The sequence below is a fragment of the Canis lupus genome, chromosome 12 (genome assembly GCF_048164855.1).
Source record: "Canis lupus baileyi chromosome 12, mCanLup2.hap1, whole genome shotgun sequence".
Lineage (NCBI taxonomy): Eukaryota > Metazoa > Chordata > Mammalia > Carnivora > Canidae > Canis > Canis lupus.
The window spans coordinates 58,147,971-58,175,037 of NC_132849.1; the positions used below are offsets into that span (position 1 = coordinate 58,147,971).

Sequence of the window (27,067 nt, forward strand, 5' to 3'; positions counted from 1 at the left end):
TTTTTATTGCAAAGGAGACATTTTTATTCCAACCATTGGTGATCGATACAGTCCTGCTGAACTCAAACGGAGCGGGATTTTGGACAGGAGCAGCTGTGTGACTCTTGGCAAGTTATTTATATCCTCTCCAGGCCTCAGCTTGCCTATTAGGAGAGATGGCATTTAAGTGTCCTTTGAGCTGCTGACAACTGATTTCTACCCCACCTGATGGTTCCAGAGCCAGAAGGTCCCTGAGAAGTCAGTCCTACCTGTCACGGGGACAGTGGCCGGCATGTGGCTGGTCCTCCAGAAATGTCCACTGAACTGGTACCAGGTTGGAGCCGGTTATATGTTCTCAGTTCTGTTACCAAATTTTCTCAGGAGCTCTAGGGAATAATTAATTTTTTTCATTAATTTTCTGGGGAAAAATGCATTTCGAATTGTCAACAGTCACCTTTTACAAATGCATTTTTAGCTCACATTCTTTCGAGTGCTTCTTATGTGCTAGACATTATTGTGTGCCAATGGCTTGAGATGCATGACCACCCTTAATTGCATTCACTTCTCACAACAACACGACCATGCAGGAATTATGAATCCCCATGTGATGGATGAGGAATCTGAAGTGCAGTGAGATTAACTAATCTATCTGGAGCTACACAGATGGTGGAGACCAAACTCATACCTGAGAGTCTTCGTTTGCAAGCATTACTGCCCCATAAAGCTAGCATTTGAGAACAGACCCCATTTCTGTTTTGACATTGGCTGGGCAGCATGCATGTAGCCAGACATATTTCTGCTCTAGGAGAACAAAAACCTATGAAAGAATAGTTCTGTGCTCCTCTTTGTCTCTGGAGAGGAAAAGGCCATCCTATATCCTTCTGGCCCACTAATCATTGACTCAACAAGTGGTCACTGACGTCCAGGTACTATTCTAGGTGCTGGGAGCAAATGGTAGGGAATAATACAGAAAAAATTCCTGCCCCCAGGAGTTTACATTCTAGCAGGAGGAAAACAGAAGCCAACAATAAACTAATAAGTATATTAAATTGTATATTAGAAGGAGAAAGAGCTATGGAGAGAAAATAGAGCAAAATAAAGAGGGTCTGAAATGTAGGGTGGAGGGTTGATTTAAAATAGGCCTCCCTACAATGATGAAATGGAAGAAAGAGGGATCCGTCCATGTGAATGGATGTGAGTAGTGCAGCTTTCTGAATGAGTGACAGATATAGTCAGTGCAAAGGCCCTGGGGTGGGCATGTGTCTGGCATGATTGGGGATGGGCAAGGACAGCAGGGAGGCTGGCAGAGGAATGAGAGGGGGTCATGAAGGTGGTCAGAAATGACCAGATTCTGGATCTGTAACTGGAAGGCCGAACCAAGGGAACTGCTGATGTTTGAAGGTGTGTTGTGACAGAGAGGAGGAGTCAGGGATGACCCAAAGGTTTTTGGCCTGAGTAACCCGAACAGTAAAGAATCTAGGTAAAGGCTGTAGTGTTAAGAAGAGGCCAGCTGCTCTTCGCTCTGTTTCCCCGCAGCTTCCTGGCCTGAGTGACATGTTTGTGTCACCCTATGGGAGACAAAGAATCAAGGCAGTCTGGCGAAATTAGTTTATGAGGTCCCAGGATCGGAAAGGAAGTATCTCCTTTTATGCTAACGAAGAAAAACACACGGTGTTTAAACATTTTATTTTGAAATAATTTTAGACCTATGGAAGGCTTGCCTAGATAGTACAGTGTTTGCATGGGGCACCCGGCTTCCCTTAGCGTCAACGTGTGGCATGACCACTGTAGGATTGCGAAACCAAGACCCTGACTGTGGACGATACTATCAACGGTCCTGCAGACTTGATTCCATGCCCTGAATATTCCCTTACCGTCATTTTTTGTGACACAGGATCCCTGCCACCTCTCCTCACTGTCTAACCTGAGACAGTTTCTCCGTCTTCTTGTTAACCGCCTGGCACCTCTCTTCTTTCCTGTTGGGCACCAGGTCTGGGCACCGGTCTGGGGCGAGTGGCACCTGGAGCTCCGGCCACGGGCCCAGGCAGCCAGCACCACGAGGGGAGCAGCCAACACAGGACTCTTTCCCTGGCCTGGCCCACCGCCCTGGTCCCCGGCTCGCTGCAGCTCTTGGCCTTGGGGACTGCCAATCCTTGGACACCCTGGCCACATCTGATCAACACAGCTTGGGGGGCACCTGGCTGGCTCAGTTGGTGGAGGGGGTGTATGGCTCTTGATCTTGGAGTTGTGAGTTCGGGGCGCATGTTGGGTATAGAGATTGCTTTAAAAAAAAAAAAAAAAAAAACACCAAACAACAACAAATCAAAATCAGAGCTGGGTCTAGAAGGCAGCAAAAAGCCCCCTTGTGATGCCAGATTCCCCAACAAACACAGATGGCTAAAGAAAAGCTCTGCTGGACTCCACCAAGATCAAAGTGTTCCTGAGGCTGGAGAACACGCAGCTAGTAGGGAGAGACTCCCCTACCCCGCCCCACCTCACCCCCGCGGGGCACCCCCACCCAGAGTTCTGCAACCAGAGGCTGACTCACCCCAGCGCTGGGTTGTAGAGATAAGACCAGGGCGCAGTTGCTGGCACTATTTAAGTCAGGAAGCATCTGATGGCCCAGTTACCACAGCAACCAAAGTTTGCTTTGAGAATAGCTGGTGCTCTGATCTTATCTGGACAGTGAAGAGACGCAGAGATGCATGTCGCCAGGACGGTCAAGGCTCCAGACACATTCAGATAACTCTCTTCTGCAGTCGGCCACCAGAGCTGGGCACGTGAGGGCCGGGTGATGCACACTGAAGATGGACTGGGATCTTTCTAAGGGGTGGAAGATGCTGGTACGGCCTCAGTCTGCAAGAGAGGCTCCTCAGAGGACAGGGGCACGTGCCACATAAGTGCCACCAAAGCCAGTTGTGCTACTGTCGGCTGGTCTGCTAGTTGGGGTGGCTCACTGGTGGTGGAGGGCACAGCCAGGGGCCAGGACACGTGGGTGTTAGGGGAGCATGGGCTCTGCAGTGGGACCGCCCAAGGCTCTGGCACTGATGAGCTGTGTGACTGTGGGCAAGTGTCCTGGGCTCTCTGAGGGCATTTGGAAGGAGGTGCCAGCTCTCATCTCTCTGCCCTCACACCAAGCTTCCCAATATCCCATGCCTTCAGAACTCTGCTTTCCAAGATGCAACTTCTGCTCCTCTTTTAAAACCCAGCTTTGGTGTTTTCCTTGTGATGCCTTCTCGACCACTCTTAGCGTTATTAACTCATGTTAATCCTCCTTCCTCTATATTTTGTATTTGTTATTTCCCAGGTCTCCCTTTATTTTAATTTTTTAACACTATTGTCTCTCCCACTGGTCTCCCAATTCCCTGAGGGTTGAGATTATGGATCATTTGTTTGTTTATCCCCCAGATTTATCATTTTATGTAGAATTACTCGAATATATGTGGGGTATATACTCATTCAAACAGATTGAGTTTCTTTTCTGATGGTTTCATTTTGGTATAAGTTTGCTTTTAGTTTAAGGAATCAAAGCGTAATTGGATATGTATTCAAATAACTTGAAATGGATTCAAATAACTCTTAATACATCCCTAGTGTTGATGCTTACAAAAACTGGAAATAGATTTTCCCCTTTGTGTGTGAATAAGAGAAAAAAATGAGGGGAATGGAATTGCTTTCAACATTTCACCTGTAAGAAAAAAACCGTAGAAGTAAAAATATAAGGATGGCTTGCAGATCTAGTTTCTGGCTCATACAAAAGAAGGAATTTAAAAATTGAGAAGGCTGGGGTGCCTGAGTGGCTCAGTAGGTTGAGTGTCTGCCTTTGGTTCAGGTCATGATCCCAGGTCCCGGGATCAAGCCCCAGGTTGGGCTCCCTGCTCAGCGGGGAGTCTGCTTCTCCCTCTCCCTCTCTCACTCCCCCGCTTGTGCTCTCTCACTCTCTGTCAAGTAAATAAATAACCTCTTTTTTTTAAATAGTTGAGAAGGGTGATTTGTCTACAAGAATCTTTTACTTTGTATTTCATAGTTCAACAAGCTCACCCAAGGCCTTGGGTGAGAATGTGCTGTAAGGTACAAAGGCAGAAATAAGTCACTAAAAATCTTAGGTGGTTAATATTAACTTCCTTTGCTCGCAGGAATAAGCTATATCATCTGGAACGACTGGGTGAAACTCAGAGGCCTTTCAACTAACCTGGGAATTGTCACAATTTCTGGGAAGGGCCAGATGGTAAATATTTTAGGCTTTGCAGGACAAAGGGCCTCTGAGGCAACTACTCAACCTTCAGAATGATGTAAAACCAGAGGAGGGCTGCACATGAAAAAATGAGGGCATGGCTGTGTCCAATAAAATTTTATTTACAAAAACAGGTGGACGCTGTTTTGGGCTTGCTGGCTGTAGGTTGCCGATCCCTGAACAAAATAGCCCATCATCAGGTCTACCTGTCTCTTCTCTTAAACACATCAAGCACAGATGAGCAGAAGCCATGTCGACCAAGGTGTAAGGTTATTATGGGGTGCAGTTGTTTTTTTAAGATTTTATTTATTTATTCATGAGAGACACAGAGAGAGGCAGAGGGAGAAGCAGGTTCCCTGTGGGGAGCCCGATGGAAGACTTGATCCCAGGATTCCGGGATCATAACCTGAGCCAAAGGCAGATGCTCAACCCCTGAGCCACCCAGGTGCAGTTTTAAGACAGAGAATCCAGTAAGTGAAAACAACTAAACCTCTCAAGTCTGAATGGTGGTTACTGATCCAGAAGGATGGCTGGCCTCTTGTCCTGGGTAGAGCCCCGCTCCTGCTCTCACGGACCCTTTCCTTACCATCTGCCCCACTGTCTTCAAGATCCGAGGTCTGCTGAGCCCAGAAGGGAGGCTGCTGGCCGTGCTGATCTATGGCAGTGTTGGGACAACACCGAACTATGCAGAGAAAGCCCCATGCTGCCCCAACCAGAAAGTGCTAACTTTTGATCAATGTAGGGAAATAAAATTTGCTTTCTTTATTTCTCAGGGATTTTACGAGGCTTGGTGTATTAGCCAGGGTTCTATAGAGAGCAGAACCAGTAGGATATGCAGAATGCGGTATATGTAAGAGGAGGCTTACTATGGGGACTGGCTCACACGGTCATAGGGGCTCAGAAGTCCCACAATCTTCCATCTGCAACCTGGAGCCCCCAGAAAGCTGGTTGCATAACTCACTCTGTGCCCGAAGGCCTCAGAACGAGGAGCACCAATGTCCAAGGGCGGGAGGACATGGGGGTCCCAATGCTAATGTCTTCTGGAAACACTCTCCCAGACGCTCCCAGAAATACTGTTCTACCAGCTATCTGTGTGTCCCCTAGCTCAGTGAAGTTGACGCCTAAAATTGACCATCACAAGTACTATTAAAGTAACTTTTATCAGAAGAAGATTATGGTCAAAGTTTAAAGAACTTCGTTTCGAAGAATGTATTTAAGACAAACCCTCTTACAAAACCTATTTATGCTTAACAATCTCAATGAGATAGACTAGGGTGGTCTTCGGAAACTACCAATCCTACTCTACTCCTCTCCAGAGGCCTATGCACAGCTCACAGAGTCAATGTCCGTTTTTTCACCATGGGGTGCTGTGGGGCTAGGTTATGCCACGGCAAGAAGCAACCCCCAGCAGAACAGGCTTTTGGCAGCAAATATTTATATTTATTTATATATTTTTTAAGATTTTATTTATTTATTCATGAGAGACACACAGAGAGAGGCAGAGGGAGAAGCAGGCTACATGCAGGGAGCCCAATGTGGGGATGCGGGCCGATGCAGAGGGGAGAGCATGGCTGAATTGTAGCCTCTACTTGCTCCTTGGCCAGGCACTTTTGTTCAGTAAATCACCTGTAGAACCCTACATGTGGGGCAACGGACTCATTGGGTGAAAGTCCCACAACCCAAGAATACCCTCAGTCCTGAACAAAGAGAAATGGTCAGTCACCTTACCTACATGGGTAGCCCTGGGTACTAGGTTGGTAGCTCCTTAGAGCTCAGTTGTGCAATATTTGGGTATAGCTAGCATAATGAAAAGACCATGAGGACCAGACAGGCTTGGGTTTGAGTCCCACCTTTGCTACTTACTGGCTTCTGCTGCTCCTCTGAGCCTCAGCTTTGCCATCCATAAAATGGTATCTACCTTATGAGGTTGCTGAAGGGCTCCTTTAAGGAGCCAACGTCTCTAAAGGGACCAGAAAGTGCCAGGTGTCCTCCCTGGGTGGTGGTTGATTGCATTCCACAGGCCAGGTGGTCCTTCCCGGCAGGAGGACCTGTACAAACAATTCCCAGGCATCCATCCGAATGAGCAGGCTGAGACTCAAGGCTGCTAAACAAATTAAAACACTATGAACGAAAGGGCCAACAAACTTAATGTTTAACCTGACCTTTAATAGGAGTCCTCTGTTCCTTTAGCTGATCAATTCACTGGGGAATTCTCAGGTCTTCCAGAAGAAGTTGGAATGTAGTAAGCATCTCCCCAGCTCTCTGGGACCATGCACTGGTTCTGTGCAAAAGCTACCAGAACAGGGTGGTCTCACGTTGCAGTTGCCCTTCACGGTGGGGTTGTTCGGGCTTAAAGTTGGATGTTTCGTGTTTGATGCATGGTCTTTTTTTTTTTTAATATTTTGTTTATTTATTCATGAGAGACAGAGAGAGAGAGACAGAGAGAGCGAGAGAGGTAGAAATGCAGACCGAGAGAAACAGGCTCCCTACTGGGAGCCCAATGTGGGACTTGATCCCAAGACCCCGGGATCACAACCTGAGCCCAAGGCAGACGCTCAACCACTGAGCCCCTCAGGAGCCATGATGCATGCTCTTTGGCCAGTGGTATCGCAAAGGTTAACTTCCATAATCAAAACGTGTTAAGGCCATGTTCGCCCTGGCTTCATTGCCCCCTCCTGCCACTGCCCTCTCCCTCCTCCCTTCTCCCCTCCTGCTACACAACTTTCACAGGATGAAACAGAACTCTCACAAAGCCTAGAGTCTAAGTAAGCTTTGAGCAGCCTCTAGGTCTCCAACTCCAAGTTGTGTGTGTGGGACAGTGAGTCAGGCTCTGGCTGTCTGTGCAATGGACCTACAAGGGAGAAGGGAACAGGTCCCCTGAGACCAGCAAGCACGGATGCTGTACTGGACAGTCGTGCTGCTCGCCCTGTCCACAGCCCCAGCCACACAGGCTACGGCACCATAGCTCACTGGGCCCGGTGTGGGCACCTGAACCTAGCATAGCCCAACTCCAGATGGCCTGCTTCCTGCCCCTTGTGAACACCCCACAACCAGAGCTCCCCACTCCAGGTAAAACCTCACCAGGAAGTGTCTTTTTTGCACAGCAGCAGAGCTCTGCACCAGTGACCCCATCCTTTTTCCTTACCCGTGAGCTGGGTGAGGTAAAGGATGATGCACTGTCAGTATGAAGACCTTCCATCAATCTTCTGGTTTGTACCCCTACTTCTTGCTCCCACTTTCATTCATACGTGCTGCCCAAGTCCCCGAGCCTCACTGTTGGAAGACTGACTCCTATCTCCTCTTCAGCCTCTGACATCACGGGCTGCAATTTCTCTTCCTGTTTCATCTGGACACCCTCTTCTCATGATGAAAATGTGCCAACTCTGAGGATTTAAAGATTTCTTATTTCCAACTAAATACTGCAAAAGAGTTTTGTAATTCATTGGTTATCCTTAATGAATAGCATCAACTCTTCCTTACACTTCTCTCCACCCGCTCAGCGGTGAAGCCATGAAACCAAATGCAAAAGCGTGGACACTCTGCAAGAAGACAATAGTAATTCTATGACATCGCTGCCATCCAAAGGTATCAGCAATAATTGATAGCATCGTGGCTCTCTCAAGTTACTGATTCAGCATTAAAAATAGAAACATGGCTTGCCTGTGTTTCAAATGCTGTTTCATTTTTCACCTGAATATAAATATGATCTTTCTGTATATTCATAATAACCAGAACCTGCACAGTGTATCTCGCCTCACACAATCCCTGGCGATGTCAGGAATGGTGGATGATTATAGAGGTCCTGAGCAGAGATAGTAGATCTGTAGAGTCCCTGAAGTAGGGCACTCGAGTAGGGCTTAAAAAGGGGGGTGGAAAAAAAGGGGGGGTGGTCCTTGGGTTGTGGTAAGTAGAGTACCTGCTTCATCTCCAGATGTCAGGCTAGTCCTGTTGCCAAGGAAAACATCACTCAGGACACATGTCCTGCTGAAAGTATCAACAACTACAATTCTCTCCCAAAGTTTAATTTGCTCACTGCAAGGAAGTTATTACTTTCCAGGAGTTAAGCAGACGGCTCCCCAGCTGGATCTCATCCTCCATCCCCCTCACAGCTACCACCAGGGTCACTGCATAAAGAAGTCCTTTCGCTGGAGAGGTAAGGTTGCCAAGATGCCTCCGTAAGAGGGATTAGGCCTCATTTCCTATGTCCCAATATTCCTGGGATTTTGTTAACCCCTTGGGACAGAGAGAGTCTTGTTTATTTCTAGAGATGATCTTAGGAGGCATTAGTCATGTAGGAAAACTTAGGTTGTTTGCTTACTATGGGAAACTACTAATAAAATCAATCTGGGTTTTTAGCATATTTGTTGGAAGCCAGGTCTCCAAAGCTGGATTCTTAAACGGATTCTCAGAGTGGCAAGAACAGTCTTTGGCTTTACTGTCATTGGAGCAAAGCAAGCTAGACAAGTCTGGGGAAAAAGATTGGGATCTAGAGCGGTCAGAAACATCAATTGCCCTGGGAGGTGAACACAGGGAGCTCTGAATATAGTTAAACTGAGTCACATGACTAGACTCTACTTGGGCAGAAGTAAAACATGTTTTCCTTTAAATGATTAAACTTAGTTGAACTTAGTTCAAGAAAAATGTCTTTCCCCACTGAATGTTTCTCTTTCCAGGCTTAAAGAGTTTCAAGATGAGATTTGTTTTTTTAAACAGAAAACTTCTATCAATAGCTTCCAAATTAGACACATCTGTAGACTTACAGCACCCAGATGACTTCAGATAATGTATTTGGCCCATCTCCTACATCTGGATGGTTGAGGCTGTATGTCAAAAAAAGAAGAAAAAAGGTGTGTGTGGGGGGAATGTTAGAAAGATTTCCTTGGTCTGTTGATAATAACATAAATAAAAATGAACTTGAGTCCCATGTTTATTCCATCTTCTCTGGCATAAAGCTTTTAATCCCTACTCGTGGAGCGATAAAACAGTAACATTTCAAGTCCATGGTTGGAAAAGGTTAGCCAACATTTCACCTCACCAACTGTTCTGCAACTCGGTCAAGATTCTGCTTGACGCCAAGTCGAGATGGGTGAGTGAGACTCACGATGTTGGCATTTGTCTTACTTTGGAACCAGAGTTGGGTTTTTAAGTAAGTGGAAAAGAGGAAGAAATCAAGTCTAAACAATACAGGCAAGACCAACAATAACATCGCTGGGGTTGAAGCAGACTGTTTCTAGGAGCCTTCTGCCCTTATTTTGGGGTTAGTTCATTTAAAATAATAACCATTTTTCTTTTCTTTACTAGCCAATGACCAAAATCTAGAATTATGATTAGTATCTACCGGTCTTTCCTTTGCTTTTTTTCCTGGGTGGGGGGATGCATTCTCTATTCCCTCTTTTATAATTTTTCTTTCCTAACAGTGGTTGCTTTTTACTATGAGGGTTTTGGAGAAGGCTCAGGGCTGGGGCACTGGTCTCGGATGGGGCAGGAGCATGGACCCAACGAGAGGGCCACCCTGCCTGCTGCTCGCCAGCCAGCCCATAGACTGGAGGGACTGTCCCCTGGGAGGGTGGCCCCTTCCCTCCTCCAGCGGAGGGAGAGGGTGGCAATTTGAGGCCTAGAGGCCACTAGGGTAGAAATCCCACGCATTATCAATCCTCAGGCGCTGGCTCCATCTGAGGAATGGGAGGCTTGGCGAGGCGACGGTGCCCACCACCCACCCAGGTCTGGTGGGGCAAGGCTGTGATGTCACCTCTCTACTCTCATCACGTCCTCATGCTGTGTTTTCCATAAATGAACCAAAAGCCCTGCGGAGTTTGTCCCAAGGCCTGTCGGGCCCCGGGCTTCCAGTCCCAGGCAGGGGGGACCTGGCTGACCTGAGGGTCATGGAGCCAGAGCCTTGCAGGTGGACCTGCGAGGGGATTCCCACCCTAGGCGGGGAGGAGGAGAGCGGGAAGGAGACTGAGGAGGAGGGGGCACTCCACCCTGGTATCCCCGACCCCCCACCCCAGTGCCCCGCACCGGGCTCCAGCTCCCAGCACAACCGCGCACAGGCCTGGGTGTGCCCTGCCTCCCGGCCTCCCCTGGCCCTGGCCCTCGCCCCGGGGTCTGGATCCCTCACCCCCGAGCCGGATCCAAGCCATCCCTCCAAGCCCGGGTCTGCACCCCATTTCCCGGGCGGCCCCTCTCTCCTGTGCCCTCGCTCTCTGTGCCCTACACTACCCCTCCAGGGTCTGCACCCAAAACCCCGGCTGCGCCCCCTTCCGTGTCTCCGCCCCCGGATCCCATCCCTGCTCTACCCCTTACCCTCCAGGCCCGGAGCCGCACCCCTGCATCTCATTAGCGCTCCCCCCCCAAACCCAGATCTGCATCCCCATCCCCTGGTCGCCCGCCCATCCCTCTAGCGCCTTCACTCCCACGCCCCCAGGCCCCGACTCGTACCCCAACCCCTTGCGGTGCCCTCTCCCGCGTCCCCGCCCCCAGATCGAGTCCCCCCTACTCTTCCCCCGCCCCGGCCGCACCCCCACCCCGGCCGCGCCCCCGACCGCGTCCCCGCCCCCAGATCCCGTCCCCCCCATCCCGTCGCCCCCCGCCCCCATCCTCGGCAGGACCGCACCCCCTCCCGCCTCCTCGTGCCCCCCCGCCCCCCATCCCCGCCCCGGCCGCGCCCCCGGCCGCGTCCCCGCCCTCACCGAGCTCCCGCCCCCGGATCCCGTCCCCCCATCCCCGGCCAGGACCGCGCCCCCGACCGCGTCCCCGCCCTCAGATCCGTCCCCCCCCGCCCCCCATCCCCGGCCAGGACCGCGCCCCCGCCCCCAGATCCCGTCCCCCCATCCCGTCCCCCCATCCCCGGCCAGGACCGCGCCCCCGCCCCCAGATCCCGTCCCCCCATCCCGTCCCCCCATCCCCGCCCGGGCCGCGCCCCCTCCCGCGTCCCCGCCCCGGCCGCGTCCCCGCCCCCAGATCCGTCCCCCCCCGCCCCCCATCCCCGGCCAGGACCGCGCCCCCGCCCCCAGATCCGTCCCCCCATCCCGTCCCCCCATCCCCGCCCCGGCCGCGCCCCCTCCCGCGTCCCCGCCCCGGCCGCGCTCCCGCCCCGGGGCCGCGCTCGGGCGGCGAGACCCGCTGCTGGGCGGGCGGCGGGGGCGCCATGGGCAGCGGCAGCAGCCGGAGCGGCCGGGCCCTGAGGCGGCTGCGCGGCCCCGACAGTCGGCGGGCGGGACCCGGCGGGGCGGCCCCGGAGGGCGGGACGCGGCCTCTGGCCTCGGCGACGGCGGCGGCCGCCCGGGAGGAGGCCGGGGAGGCGGAGGCGGCTGAGCGCGCGGCCCACCCCGGCCCCGGCCCCGGCCCCGGCCCCGGCCCCGGCCCCCGCCCCGGCCCCGCCGCGCCCCCCGACGGCGGGGACGAGACCCTGCGCCTGCTGGACCAGCTGCTGGCCGAGTCGGCGGCCTGGGGCCCGGGGGAGCTGGCCCCGCGGGGCCCGGAGCCGCCCCGACCCGCAGCCGGCGCCGGGAGCCCGGTGAGTGTGGGAGCCGCGGCGCTGTTGGGGCCGCGCCTGCCCCCGCCCCAGCCCCTGCCCCAGCCCCTGCTCCCTGACCCCAGCCCCTGCTCCCTGACCCCAGCCCCAGGTCCCAGGTCCCAGGCCCCAGCCCCAGCCCCAGCCCCAGCCTTGCGCTCCCTCCCTCCCTCCTCCCCCCTCCCCCCTCCCCCGCCCCCAGGCTCCCCTCTGTCCCCAGTGTCACCCACCGCCTCTGTGCCTCCGAATGCCTCCGAGCTCTGCGGCCCGCGCGGCCTCTCCTCCCCCCCCCCCCCCCGGGCTGCGGCTTCTGGGTGCGGGTCTCCCTGCGTCCAGTGTGGGGTGCGGGTGCTGGGAGCAGCCTGCAAGAGCAGGGACGCGCATCCCTTGGCAGAAACGCGTCCCCCGGGCTGCCTTCTGGCCAGAGCTCCGCCTCCCCTTCCCCTTAGAACCGGCGGCTCTGGAAGCACAGGCCGGCCCGGCCCCTCCAGCCGCGGGGCGCTGTCGGGGTGCTGGCCGTCCTCTCCAGCGAGGCTGCTAAGTGGTGGCACCGGTAGCCACGCAGCGGTTCACAAATGCCCTGCGTGTCAGACACATCCAGAGCCTTGCCTGGCTAGTCAGGCCATTCACATGCTACCGGCTATTTTTAAGATGCTGTGGAATCTGTTTTTGGCTTCGGGATCCTCTCTTCCAGAACACTTGTAATAACAGCCCCGTTGTTCTACAAAAACAATAAAAACAAGCCCTCGGCTTTGGCAACAGTCTTCACTCAGCGGAGCAGCAGGAACAAGATCTTTACCCTCGGCTCCTGGGCTTCAGGACGGTGCCAAAGGCGGCACCTCTTTCCCTGCAGCCCCGCAGGCTTTGCTTAACTGCTCGGACCGGGAAGCGGGAAGCGTCTTCTGGGGCAGCCACGGAGCAGAGAATCCTGCAGAGCCACTATCCCCTCCCGGGATAGGCCCCCCCCCTCCTGTCCCCCCCTACCCTCCCGAACTGATCGGCAGCAAGCAGGGCTAAATTCGTTCGCAGGATTCCTTCGAGACTACGTCACCATTCGGTTATATAACACTAGAAATGGATAAACAGTAGAGAAATTTGGGGGAAATTCTGAGCTTGGAAGCGATCGTCTAGTGTCCAAGTTTCAAACGCCTTGGAAACTTTAGAAGTGAAAACGAGAAGAAAAGAAAAAAATGGATTTGCCCCTGATATACTGAGCATCAGTGGCTCCCCGGGTGCAGGGCTGCCGGACTCACTCTTTCCGCTATGTCTGTGTGCCCGGCACCCCTCTAGGCGCTAAAGCGAGCACAGATGGCCCCCGATCCTTGCCCAGAAGAAAGCCACAGTCTCTTGGGTGGGGGGTGGGGAGACCCGCAGACAAAAGGCAGAGCACAGCTCGGTGAGAGGTGCACCTGGGTAGCGAGTCCAAGGGGGAGTGACAGATCCCCTGGAGAAGTCAGGGTGGACTCCTGAAGGACAGCACTTGACCAAATCTGGAAGGATCTGTGGCCTTAGGCAGGCAAACGAGCAGAGATGAGCATTTGTGCAGAGATAATCCTGGGTGCCTGTGCGTGTGCATGTGTGTGTCAAAGGCGATGGGGTGGGGCCTGCAGTGCACAGGCTGTGGGTGGGGGGTGAAGAGGCCCTGGAGGGCACGCGTCATGCCACCCTAGGTCGTGCAAGGGGTTCCCCACATTGAGGAGTTTGGACCTCCCCATAAGAGCTGTGGCTATCCCTGAAGGGCTAGGGGGAGCGGTGCTTTGTGTTCTAGGAAGCTGACACCCGGGGCTGTGGGGGGATGGACGGGGCCAAGTCTGAGGCCAGCGTGGCCAGCTGGGGGCTGCCCCGGTGGTCTGGGTGAGCAGGCCCCGGAAGAAGCAGGACAGTCGGAGGGCCGAGGAGATGGAGATAGGAGGGAAAATTGGCCAGCCGTGGCTGATCGTACGGATGTGGATTGTATGTATCCTCTGGGCCATAAATGTTTCTTGAGTGAATCCTAGCATCTTAGATTATTAGGTCTGTAAAAAAGCTCCTGGAGTCCAATTTTTTCCGGGTGTGGGGAGACAAAGCGAGAAGGTCAGGGCTCCTAATTTCTTGATTGTAAAGGTCGCGGAAGGTTAACTGCCTGTATATTCAAGTGTGAGATGTAGGCTTTTTGCTAGATTCCGTCCTTTGATAGATTGTCTCGGCAATTGTACCTCTTACAAGACTGAGTTAACAAGACGTCATTGAGCTAGGGAAAACTTGGTATGCACATGGATCAATATTGATCCAACATTTAATGTGCACTTGGGTCTCAAACATGCATTAACTCTTTTCATCTTTAATATTATTATCGCCCATTTTGACAGATGGGAAGGACAGAACACAGAGAGGTTAAGGCACAGAGAGGTCAAGAACTTCGCTAGAGCCACACAGTATGGCGGAGCAGAGGTCAGCCTCTGGATGGCCAGGCTGCTATACCCTTCTTACCAAAGTGGCCCTGACAGCTGAGACACTTGCTACTGGCTCTCTGCCTCGGTCCACGGTCTTACCACTGTCGCGTTTTAACCATTGTCGGTCTACAATGCAGCCAAGCAAGCTTCTCTGAGTCCCCCGGCCTCGTGGACGCCTCTCCGAGCTGCCCTCGGAGGGTAGACTCACATAACCATGCCCGCTAACTCTGTGTTTAAAGGAAGAGCAGGGCCCTCCGAGGGCGGGCCTGGGAGATGCTCTTTCCTGGCCCGAAGAATCATCTCTTCAGCCAATGGGCTTTGTGGCAATTATTTTAGTTGATCGAGTGCTCGTTTTTTGTCTTATTTCTTAATGATTGGTTGTTTTCCTGACACAGTTAAGGGTGCTGGATCAGAGTGAGGTATTGCCGTATCCTAAAACTGGAATTTTGCAAATTAAGTCTTAAGAAGTATTTTTATTTATTTATTTATTTATTTATTTATTTATTTATTTATTAAGACAGGGAGAGCTGGAGGGGATGGGGTGGGAAGGGGCAGAGAGAGAGAAACTTAAACTCGCTCCACGCCCAGAGCCTGACGCGGGGCTCTATCTCATGACCCTGAGATCATGACCTGAGCGGAAACCAAGAGTCAGACACTTAACTGACTGAGCTACCCAGGCACCCCTTTTAAGAGGTGTTTAAAGCAATCATATACATCTCTATATATGATCGATCGATCAATCGACCTATCTAGGTGTATGTGAGAAATGTATATCTACATGTATGTAGGGGCTACTTCAGTGGCCCTAGTGACATTGTGTTGTTATCACTGAAATTATAATATTGTGTTTTGAATTTTTATACTTAAACTATCTCATAAATGGCTTTTTATATTGCTGCATGATATTCATAATTATTTTAATAAGTGCAAAATATCCATCAAATTCATGTACTTCAGTTCTCTAAACCGTGTCCTCTTGCTGTCCTGGATTAATTCCCAACCCTGTGCCTGTGCCGTGTGAGGTGTGAGGAGAAGAATTCCTTTTCTAAAGTCAGTGGACCTTGAAAGTCAAAAGCATTTTAGTGGGATATTGAAACCGAAAACTATTTAGGATGGGAAAATCATGTGAGAAAAGCTAATGGTTTGGGTTTGGGTTTTATTGAGTTATTTAATCAAATTATAGTTTTTTTAAAAAATGTAGCAGTACCTCTACCACTTAGTGCTCTATTAATTGAGAAAATGTACTGTCTATTGATCCATGCATTCAGCATATATTTTAAAATATATTTTTTAAGACTTTATTTATTTGAGAGAGAGAGAGAGAGCATGAGTGGGGTGAAGGGCAGAATAAGAAGCAGGCTCCCCGCTGAGCAGAGAGCTCGATGCAGGACTCATCCCAGGACCCCAGGATCATGACCTGAGCCAAAGGCAGGAGCTTAACCTACTGAGCCACCCAGGTGCCTCCATTCAGGTATGGAGCGTCCGCACGCGTCAGGTACAGTTCTTGGTGCTGGTTATACATCAATGAACCAGGTAGACAAAACCTCTGCTACCATTCTGATTGTATAAAGTCCAACAAACTAAAGTATAAAGATCAATAAAGCAGGGCCACCTGGATGGTTACGTGTCCGACTCTTGATTTCCAGTCAGATCATGATCTCAGGGTGGTAAGACCAAGCCCCTTATCGGGCTCCCTGCTCAGCTTGGAGTCTGCTCAGGATTGTCTCCCTCCGTCTCCCACTGGCCCTCCCTCACCACTCTCTCTCTCTCTCTCTCAAATAAAAAAATACCTTAAAAAAATAAGTCAGCAGGGGCTGGGGAGAATAGGAGTGCATCTAGATTGTCATTTTTAATAGAGAAAGTGTCACCGAGGAGGTGGCACTTGGCGAAGCCATGAAGGAAGCGAGGGCCGTGGTGCTTCTGTGGGAACCGGTGTCGCAAGCCGAGGGGTCGTCCAGTCAGCAGTCCTGGGGGGGGGAGGACCTGGAGGGTCTGCTCAAAGAGCAGCGGGTCGGGCAGGGTGGCTGGAGTGGAGAGGGCGCGGTCAGGGTAGTGGGAGACAGGGTGGTGGCCCGGATGGTGGCCGGCGTTTGAGCAGAGCACAGTGGTCCTCTGGCCACCGTTAGGCCTTTGCCTTTTATTTTGAAGGAGGTGGGAAGCACTGGAGGGTTTTGATCAGAGGACACCCGATTTGTGCTGAGGCTCACCCTCGGGGCCGCGTGCTGGCGACACAGCGGGGGGCGGCAGGGCCACAGCCGGGATCCCTGAGCCGGAGGCGGTGTGAGCCGCGGGACCAGGGGCTGGCCTGTGGACGCAGACCAGGGACACGGGCAACCAGGTCCCCAGGGGATTGGCTGGGGGGGGGGGGGATTGTGAGAGGGAAAGGGCTCAAGGACGACCCCAGAGTTTTCGGCTTGGGCAGCTGGGAGGATGTCCTTGCTATTGATTAGCTGATGTGGAGACGTGCAATGCGGTTTTGAGTGTCTGTTAGACACCGACACAGAGAGGCAAGCGAAGGGGTCTCTGCAGGAGGCTGGCGCTCAGGGGAGAGGTGGGTTTGGGGCTGCGAGTGCGGGACGGGGAGGCCCGGGCAGAGCCCCGCCAACAGCCACACCCGCCGACGCCCCGAGCGCCCGGCGCTGGCCTGGGGCCGTGGGTGTGCGCCCAGACAGGAACCGAGGAGCCGGGCCTCGGTGGGCCCGCGGGGACCCCAGTAAAGGAGGGAGAAAACCAAGGGATGGCATGTCTGGAAGCCGAGGGAGGACGGCGTCTCCAGCTCGCAGCCAGCAAGGCCCTCCGGCCCAAGGCCGCAGGTTCAGGCCCCGGCTCCCCTCTGGTCCCGAGGCCCGCGGCCCGGTGGCCTCCAGGCGTGAGTCCGAAGGCGCCCGAGGCCCGGGGACGCGCACGTCTCCTTTCCCGGAGGCTCTGGGGCTCGACCCGGGTCACCCCCTCGGTGCCGGGGCTCAGGGCGCGGCTGGGGCGACCCAGGGCGTCGGGCCAAGTCCCCAGTGCTCGTCACCGCGCCGGGGCATGCGGACGTGCGTTACGGGGCGCGACAGCCCGGCACAAACGCGGTTCATCGTCCCGTCCCCGAATCCCACCCCTCGGCTCCTCCAGGTCGGCCCGGCCGTCTGTCCCTTTGGCAGCGCTTGGCTCAAGGCAATGGCCTCGTAGCGGAGCTGGGTGCTCTCAGAGCCACGGGCTTCTTTTGGGAAAAGTCCGGTTGTCATTATACGAACGGGGATGGCGGTCCCCGCGGAGCCCGCCTGGCCCCCGGGGCGGTGCAGTGGGCGTGTGCGGGCGGGCGCGCCCCCTGGCGGCGGGAGGCGGGAGGAGGGAGCTGGGTGCGGGCGGGCGCGCCCCCTGGCGGCGGGAGGGGGGAGGAGGGAGCTGGGTGCGGGCGGGCGCGCCCCCTGGCGGCGGGAGGCGGGAGGAGGGAGCTGGGTGCGGGCGGGCGCGCCCCCTGGCGGCGGGAGGCGGGAGGAGGGAGCTGGGTGAGGGCGGGCGCGCCCCCTGGCGGCGGGAGGGGGGAGGAGGGAGCTGGGTGCGGGCGGGCGCGCCCCCTGGCGGCGGGAGGCGGGAGCTGGGTGTGGGCGGGCACGCCCCCTTGCTGCAGGAGGGGGGCTGGGTGCGGGCGGGCGCGCCCCCTGGCGGCAGGAGGGGGGCTGGGTGCGGGCGGGCACGCCCCCTGGCGGCGGGAGGCGGCAGGAGGGGGGCTGGGTGCGGGCGGGAGGGGGGCTGGGTGCGGGCGGGCGTGCCCCCTGGCGGCCGGAGCGGGGCTGGGTGCGGGCGGGCCGGAACGCTGGGCATCGCTGAGGCTGAGGGGCCAGGTACCAGGCGTCCCGGCCCTGCTCTCACTGTAGGGGTTCAAATGTCCATAATGAAACACAGAAACGCCCAACCAACCGAACCAACCTGGGCTTCAAAGAAGGATAATTCTTTGACAGTGAAGAAGGGGAAATCTTCCAAGGCTGTGGAATAAGGACCCAGCGATAAAAGGGAGTAAACTACCGGGATGCCTGGCGGACTCAGTCGGTGGAGTGTCCAACTCTTGATCTTGGGATCCTGAGTTCGAGTCTCACATTGGGCACAGTAAACTATTTTTTAAAAGGTTTTATTTATTTATTTCATGAGAAACACAGAGAGAGAGAGAGGCCGAGACATAGGCAGAGGGAGACGCGGGCTCCCCACGGGAGCCAGATGCAGGACTCGGTCCCAGGACCCCGGGATCACGACCTGAGCCCAAGGCAGATGCTCAGCCACTGAGCCACCCAGATGCCCCGGACACAGTGAACTATTGATGCACAGTGTGGGCAGATCTCAGAATCGTTACACTGAGTGAAAGAAGCCCGGGAAGGGGTACACACTGTAGGATTCGCGCGTCGTGGCTTCCAGAGGGGAGAGTGCACGCAAACCTGCAGTGACCCCAGGCAGATCCATGGTTGCCTGGAGTCGGGAGGGCGGCGAGGGAAGGAGGAAGGACCACGGCGCTGAGGGACGTGTTCGGTGTGCTGGCCACGGTGATGGTTTCACAGGTGCACACATACGTGCTCGCCCAGCGAACCGAGTATTTACACATCTGTGGCTTGTTCTGGGTCAGTTCTCTGCATCATCCGTGTGTACGTGTCTATAAAACTGGTCAACGTGAACAGTTAAAGGGGAGGAAGGCTCTCTAGACAGAAGAAGCAGGACATACACCTTTTGGCAAATAAAAAATGCAGTGGATTTTCTAGAAATTAACCATTGATACTCACTTTTTCCCAAAAAACCCCAGTTGTAAGAGCGTGAGGAGACCGTAAAGATTGTCTGATTCACTTCCTCCCCCTTCCTGCTTCCCCTTCAGCTCTGGTGTGTTCCTCAAAGCCCGCGTGGGCTCCGGTGACACCTGCCGCGCCGCCCAACACGCTCACGCGCTCCCCGAGCTCGCCGGTTCCCACGCCGGCCCCCCCCCGCGCCGCGGCCCCAGTGTCCCCTGTCTGTGTGGCGCACAGGTGGCAGGCCGCCAGCAGGCGGGTGGCGGGGAGTTGTGTCTGCCCTGGGCCTGGAGCCACGGCAGGGGCTGCTGTGCTTCTGGGAGGGCCTCTAGCACATTCCACAGCTGAGAAAGTCAAGGTAAAGGCGGAGCCGAGTTGACAAGGAGAGGACTCCGGGGTTCAAACCTGGGGCACAGACAGAAACATCAGGGGGACGGGAGCAGATGTGACAAGGCTGAGCCATCAGGGAAACTGCAGAAGCAAGAGTCCAGTGCTCCTTCCGAACCCCAACTGTAGGGTGTGCGGTTCACCCGGGTGACGTGGGCCCGGCTGCCCCACCGGGTGCCCCGTAGGTGGGGGTGGAAGCAGCGGGAAGCAGAGACAGGCTGATCCCGCGAAGGTTTGACTCTCGGTTGCCCTCCCGATGGGAGAAACTGCATTTGTAACAACCTTCACGGAGCCTGGTGATGAGGGGCAAACCAAAGTAGGTGACAGCAAAAGCCGGTTCCAGCTGACAAGCGGGCACAAGGGTGCAAATAGGATGACGTCATAAAAAGCAGCTCAAAGACAACGGGGTGAAAGTACGACCCTTCTTCTCTGGCGCCCCTGGGAGCGTAAGCAGGCGCAGTGAACGAAAGCTGGAGGGAGGCAGTCTGGTGGCAGTGCAAGGGAGGACTGTCATGTGTACCCAAGGGAACTGAAAGCAGGGCCTCAGAGAGATCTCTGGACACCCATGTTCACAAGAGTGCTATTCACAACAGCCAAAAGGTGCAAGCAACCTGACAGACTAATGGAGAAACAAAATGCGGTGCACACTCATGACAGGATATCATTCAAAGGGGAGGAAATTCTGGCATCTGCTCCAACGTGGATGAACCCCACGACATGCCAACTGAAACCAGCCAGACACTTGGCTTGGGCTGAGGGGTGCAGCCCCTCAGTTGGGGATGGGAAGTTGATTAATGGGGACATCGTTTCTGTTTTGCAAGATGGAAAGAGCTCTTGAGATTGGTTGCACAACAATATGAATGTAGGTGATACTAAAATATACACTTCAAAATGGTTAAGATTGCAAATTTTAGGCTATGTGTATTTTGTCACAGAATTTTGTTTTTAATGAAAAAGAACATTCACAGGCACGTGGGTGGCTCAGTCAGTTAAGCATCTGACTCTTGATCTCAGCTCAGTTCTCAGTCTTAGGATCGTGAGATCAAGCCCCACACTGGGTTCCACACCCAGCATGGAGCCTACTTAGGAAAAAAACAACATTCAGATGGTCTGAGCTACTCTGAGGTGGGATGGGGGGCTTCAAGAGGCAGTGGAAGTGTGTGTGGGGGGGAGGTTTACTTCCCGTCCTCTTTCTTTGCTCCATCCCACTCTCTGTCCTTCTCCCTCTGTAAATTCTTTGGTAACTCCAGGAGTCGTCTCCTCTTCATCCTTACACTCCCCAAAGGCAAAAATGAGCGTCCAAAGAAATGTGCCATGATACTGATGCCCCCAAAGCAAGATCAGCAGCCACAGTCGACTCTTCAGGGCACCCCCAGAACAAGAGTGCACCTTTGCTCTGGGGCCGGCCTCCACTTGCAGTGTTGCACCAGCAAGAACAACTTTTTAGGGCAGTGCGTTGAGGCTGGCTGGCCTTCCACTGCCCATCCCCTGGCCTTACATCAGAGGCCATACCCAGTGTGTGCTTGCTTCCACTTGCCACTGCTAACGTTTTCAAAGAAACACATAAGAACTAATTTATCAGGGAGGAACATGTATGGGAACCTCTCCTTATACCTTGAAGACCAAGATGTTCCCTGGGCTCACCTCATCACACACTCTAGTTATCTTCCAGTGGGGCTTTATCAGAGGTTACTCTAGATTACACATTGGTTCAGATACTTCAAATGATGTTTAGTGGTCATCTAGAGGATAGGTGTTACACTAAGGATGAGCTGGATGGATAATCTCTCATCTCACAGTAGCCCTGAGGGGTAAGTCCCCATTATGCAGTTGGGTAAACTGATGCTCAGAGGGCCTCACAATTCCCCCAAAGACATATCATTATTGAATGGCAAAACTGGGATTCGAACCCTTTTTTGAATTATGCTATTTTGACTCTACTATGCCAACTGCTATATAGACCTTAAACTCAAGATTATAACAACCCAGCAATTTGACATTCAACTTAATTTGGGAAAGACTTCATGTTTATCCTGTGCCCAGCTTGGAGAGCTGTAAATTTGGGAGAAGTGGTACTCTTGCTGGGAAGCGCTGACTAACGCTAATGGGTTAATAGCTAGAGAACGGCATGGTATAGAGCATTGATCTGTATAATAATAATATAATAATAGAAATAATAACAGCTAATGTTTACTGAAAACTTACTAAGTGCCAGGCACTTTGGAATGCTTTAAAGTATCCCACAGTAAGCTTGCTTTACACATCAGGAAACCACTGCTTAGAAAGGTCAGAAAAACTGCCCAGAACTACATGGCTGGTAGGGCAGGGTTTGGTCTGTGTCTCTTTCAAAACCCAGGCTCTTAACTGCTCACGATCTCCAGTTGCACATTTTATAGCAACACCACCTCCCTCTCAACTCTGTGCTCTTACACATCTGGCTATGTGTTTAAGACTTACTTCTCTGGTGACATTGCCAGCGCCTCAAGAGTGTAGAGCCCGCTGGGCGTGCTGGGTAAATGGCTGGCGAATGATTGATCCATGTGGTTACATCTCTGAGTCAGAGGACAGAGGGGAGCTTTACAAGAGAATTTGGAGAGAACGTAAGCAGCTTCCTGTGGGGGCAAAAGCCCAGTTCCCTCTCTTGGCAGTGTAGGATCACGGAATGAGGGAACACAATTGCGCCACTATTAAAAGGAAAAAATGAAACCTTCAAAACTCCCCAATGTCTGCAGAATAAGTAAGGTCACGATGCCCGGCCTGAATGCGTAGATTTAATTTCAAATGGATCCAGACTGGAAATGCTCATGAGGTATCTGGCAAAAAGCCATCTTCCTCTTAGGCCTCAGAGAAACTCATAAGAAGTTTCCAAGGATAAAGAGCAGCAAACAATAAAAAATAATCAAGTGGGGATCCCTGGGTGGCTCAGCGGTTTAGCGCCTGCCTTAGGCCCAGGGCCTGATTCTGGAGTACCGGGATCGAGTCCCATATCAGGCTCCCTGCATGGAGCCTGCTTCTCTCTCCTCCTGTGTCTCTGCCTCTCTCTCTCTCTCTGTGTGTCTATCATAAATTAAAAAAATAAATAAACAAATAAACAAATAAAATAAAATAAAATAATGATGTTGGGGTGCCTGGGTGGCTCAGTAGGTTAAGTGTCTGCCTTTGCCCCAGGTCATGATCCCAGGGTCCTGGGATGGAGCCCTGCATGTGCTTCCCTGCTCAGTGGGGAGTCTGCTTTTCCCTCTGCTTTGGCCTCTGCCCCCTTTCCACTGCTTGCATGCTCTCTCTCAAATAAATCTGTTTTTAAAAAAGACATTAAAGAGACCCCTGTGTGGTTCAGTCAGTTAAGTGTCTCGCTTCAGCTCAGGTCATGATCTCCAGGTCCTGGGATCAAGCCCTGCATCAGGCTCCCTGCAGGGAGCCTGCTTCTCCCTCTGCCTACTGCTCTCCCTGCTAGTTCTCTCTCTCTCGAATAAATAAATAATATCTTTAAAAAAACACATTAAAGTAGCCATGAATGAATGGAGAAACAGGCCCTGTTTATAAATCAAAAGGCAGATTATTATAAAAATATCAATTCTCCCCAAATGATCTAAGGTTTAGTCCAACCCCAACAAAATCCCCCAGATTGTTTTTTTCCCATAGAAGAGGCCAAGCCAATTCCAATACATATATGGGGAAATGCAGAGTAGTCAAGACTTTTTTTTTTTTAATTTTTATTTATTTATGATAGTCACACAGAGAGAGAGAGAGAGGCAGAGACACAGGCAGAGGGAGAAGCAGGCTCCATGCACCGGGAGCCCGACGTGGGATTCGATCCCAGGTCTCCAGGATCGCGTCCTGGGCCAAAGGCAGGCGCCAAACCACTGCGCCACCCAGGGATCCCAAGACTTTTTTTGAAAAAAGTGGGAGGACGTGCATGAGGATGTCTAGGCTCATTCTGAAGCTGTGGTCACTGGGACGGGCTGGTGCGGGCATAGGGCCAGGCTTGACTACAGACGTGCGCTCCATCTAAACAACCCTGTCTCAGGACAGAGAAAGCTTGGCAGGGCCCAGGGGAAGGCGGATGTGACCCCTGGAGGTGAGAGATGGGGGTGCAGCTGGCCAGCTGGCCACAAGGCAGGGAGTTCCTCGTGTGAGCTTTGTAAAGTCACCCCTGCCCCAGCCTCAGCCTTCCCACTGGTGAAGAAAGCAGGTGGAACTAGGAAGCCAACGGGGACCTTCCCAGCTCTGCTTTATCCAGTCTTGTGTGTGTCGGACGTGGTGGCCATCATCTGCGGCAGAAAGCCAGAGCAGACGATGCTGCACCACTGACAACCTTTTGATGCTTTTTTCCTTTTGTCCTCCTCCAGGTGCCCTCAAAACAGAGCGCCGGCGAGCACCCAGAGGGCAGCAGCGTCTCCAGGTAGGTGCCAGGATGGGGCAAGCGCGTTTCCTCTGCCAGAAGCCACAGCTTCTTGTGTTGGCTCCAGCTGCCCACGGAGCCCTTGTGGCTCGCGAATCCCAGCTCCTCCACCAGATGCAGCTGCCTCCTGAGAGGGAAGGTCCCAGCCATGGGAGTGTGCAGAAGCTCCATGGCCTCACAGCCACCTTGATCTTCCTCCTGAGAGAGGCCCCGATGCAGATCATCCGGGGCGTGCCCAGTCCTCGCTGCTTCACTCAGAAATCATGTGCAGTAGCACGTCTGTGGATGAGGCTGCACGAGTTTGCAGCTACAGGGAGGGCAGGTGGTCCCCTGTAATCCCATTACAATTTTATCAGTAACATGCTTTTAAAACCCCTGGGAAGTGGGGGATCCCTGGGTGGCTCAGCGGTTGAGCACCTGCCTTCAGCCCAGGGTGTGATCCTGGAGACCCAGGATCACATCCCACATCAGGCTCCCTGCATGGAGCCTGCTTCTCCCTCTGTCTGTGTCTCTGCCTCTCTCTCTCTCTCTCTCTCTCTCTCTCTCTATGTCACTCATTCGTGAATAAATAAAATCTTTAAAAAAATAAATAAAATAATAAAATAAAATAAAATAAAATAAAATAAAATAAAATAAAATAAAATAACCCCCCTGGGAAGTGTTAGTGAAGGAACCCAGGCCCAGAGCCCAGGCCTTCGGTGTCTGCTCCAGGCCTTCCGCATGGCTCCGGGCCGCCTGAGGATTTCAGGGCAAGAGAGGCCCAGCACGAGGCTGGGCTGGGATGGCCTTGGGCCCCTGGCCACTCTGCCCCACCCTACCCATCTGGTTGCCTTACCTCTAAAGGGATTACAGTGACCTGCCCCCGTCACTGGGTTGTGGGTGATTCTGGTCCTTAAGACCGTGGATGTGAACAGGTGTAACACTGAAGGCTCACGGAGGAGCTGGTAATGATTAAACTGGCCTGAAGGCCAGGTGGGAGTTCACCCAGGAGACAGGAGGAAGAATCACCAGGGGCATCAGGAAGGGGAGGTCGGAGCTGGCATCTGCAGGCAGGTGGCGGTTAGCACAGGGCCCCGCGGGGCCTGGATGGCGGGAAGTTCCCCGAGGGACAGAGGGCCTAGGTGCCAAGCTGCAGCCACTGGCCCCCACTTTCAAGTGGGAACATCCTGGGACCCCTCGGAGGCGTAGAGGTGAAGCAGTGGGAACCCTTACCTGCCCCCCACCCCCAGCCCTGGCATCCCAGGCCCAGAGCCTCCGCCAGCATCGGGGAGAGCCCCGGTGCTCCCTCAGACCCTCCTCCTTGGGTCGTCTGGATCGCCGCTAGCCGTGCCCGCCCCAGGGTGGTCTCGGGTGCCGGGACAGGGAGGAGTCCCACTGCAGCAGCCACCCCAAGGGCCCAGGCCACTGCACTGGGCTGAGCCAGATGCCTGCACCCAGAGCTGTGCTGGGGACCCAGGGACACGCCTGCCTGAGGCCCCGCAGGACCACTCAGCTGCCACTGATTCTAAAGAGCAGGAGCGGTGACTTTCTTCAGCTTTCATCAACCTGAGGAATTCAGAAGGGTTAAATTCTACCTGGAATGAATTAGCTCTTTCTTCTGCCTTTTAAATGAAGAGGCCCCTGCAGCTGCGCACTCCAGGAGGTGCTTCAGGCCTCCTCACCACCCTCACCAGGACTCCCCCTTCCCCCCTTCCCTCCCTCGCTCACCTGCTTTCCTGGGAGGCTCCCTCAGCCCCCCTGCCCTCCTCCCGCCACCCCCACTGCAGACCTCGGTGGCTTCGGGCCCCCATTCCTTCCCGGCCTCCTCCCCTCCCCCGGCTCTGCTGTCAGAACCCAGCTGAACAGCATTTCTGGGAGAAATGTCCTAACATCTGCAGGTTACTTTGAAATACCTCCAGAAATCAGATGAAGTTAGATGTCTGATAAAGTAAATACAGGGAAAAATGTGTATTGAGTTAATCATTGAATCTACAATTTCAACCTCTCTGTATGCTTCGAAGTCTTTGTAATAAAATGTTGGAGAGAAAAATCCTTCAAAGCCCAGTTAAAATATCTTCCCCCAAACTCTTGCCCTGCCCTCCATCCTGGTCAAGCTGGTGTCGCTCCCTCCTTTGTCAGCGCCCAGCCTCCACACTTGTGACCTGTGAGGCAGCAGGTACACACGGCCTGTCTGGCTCCTATCCTCGCTCAGCCTCACGAAGGCAGCACGGGCATCTGACTCATCCCTGGTCCCTCACCACACCGGGCACATGGTAGGTGGCTCATGGATGCTGGTTGAAAGGACCGTTTGATGTGAAACTGGGCCATGAGGGCCTTGACCCGAGTCCTGATCATCCTTGATGACATCTGTGTCCTTCTCCTGAGGGGCCAGGTCGGAGAGACATGGAAGCAGCAGGGCTGAGCCGGTCAGGCTGGCTTGAGGACAGGGCTGGCCTGACCTGAGGTCCCAGGACTGGGTGACAGAAAGTGAGGGCCCATGGAGGGGAAGCCTTTCTGCACCTGCTGCTGAGGATCACCTGGCCCAGCTGCCTGGGTTCACAGGTGGGGAAAGAGGCCACCTGTTTGACTGGCAGAGGAGCATGGGCTCCTTCTCTAGCACGGCAGCAAGCCTCCGGCTGGCAGGTGGGAGGCCACTGTCCCACACCTGGCGGCGGGCAGCTCTGGGCTGCAGACCTCGCATCCCCTTCAGAAGCAGCCTGACCCCACGCCCACACCCTCCCACCTATCAAAGGTTCTGGGGAGGCCAAGGCCAGTGCCAGGAGAGCAGCCTGAAAGAAAGGAAACTTTGGGGTACAGCGACCACCACCCAAAAGTCCCTGTGATGTCCAGAAAGTCAGAGAGTGGGGTTGGGCCACCAGGTGTGGGCTGGGGAGAAGCACTTTGTGGAGCCCGGGCAGCAGGAACAGGGGTCTGACTCTGGTCGCTTCTCCCATGCCCGCGCCCGTCCTGCTGCAGGAGCTCCTGTCTGACCCCACAAGGGTGCAGGCGCAGGGAGTCAATCAGGAAGCGGATATCTCACAATGCAGCTCACATTTGCTAAGGGCTGAGCAGCGTACAAGATTCGGTGTCATGTGGTGCATTAGCTTTTTTTTTTTTTTTTTAAGATTTTATTTATTTATTCATGAGAGAGAGACAGAGACACAGGCAGAGGGAGAAGCAGCCTCCCTGCAGGGAGCCCAATGGGGGACTCGATCCAGGGACCCCGGGATCACTCTCTGAACCAGAGGCAGATGCTCAACCACTGAGCCACCCAGGCGCCCCTCTGCATCATCTTATTTATGTCCCAGAGTGAACGCCGTGCATACAGTTCTGTTTTAGAGGAAAAAACAAAACAAAACAAAAAAAACACTGATGCTCAGAGATGCA

The 27,067-nt window shown here is 53.7% G+C and overlaps 1 protein-coding gene and 1 long non-coding RNA gene across 6 annotated transcripts in view; one reads left to right on the forward strand and one right to left on the reverse strand.

Moving 5' to 3' along the window:
- Positions 1–12,911, reverse strand: LOC140601765 (uncharacterized). Of its 5 annotated transcripts, none has more exons than XR_012004828.1 (5): positions 11,957–12,911; positions 8,974–9,033; positions 2,528–2,657; positions 249–365; positions 1–143 (listed from the first exon to the last, which is right to left on the reverse strand). It is a non-coding gene; the product is annotated as an uncharacterized lncRNA (long non-coding RNA). The 5 variants fall into 5 exon arrangements; XR_012004829.1 differs by having other exon boundaries at positions 6,077–9,033; XR_012004827.1 differs by lacking the exon at positions 11,957–12,911 and adding an exon at positions 1,854–2,260 and having other exon boundaries at positions 6,077–10,441.
- The window catches only part of CYS1 (cystin 1), a 17,987-nt gene continuing 2,250 nt past the window's right edge, over positions 11,331–27,067 (forward strand). The window contains exons 1-2 of the mRNA XM_072771117.1: positions 11,331–11,729; positions 23,649–23,701. Of these exons, the coding sequence (XP_072627218.1) occupies positions 11,361–11,729; positions 23,649–23,701 (422 nt within the window). The 5' untranslated portion in view covers positions 11,331–11,360. The remainder of the gene's footprint in view (positions 11,730–23,648; positions 23,702–27,067) is intronic.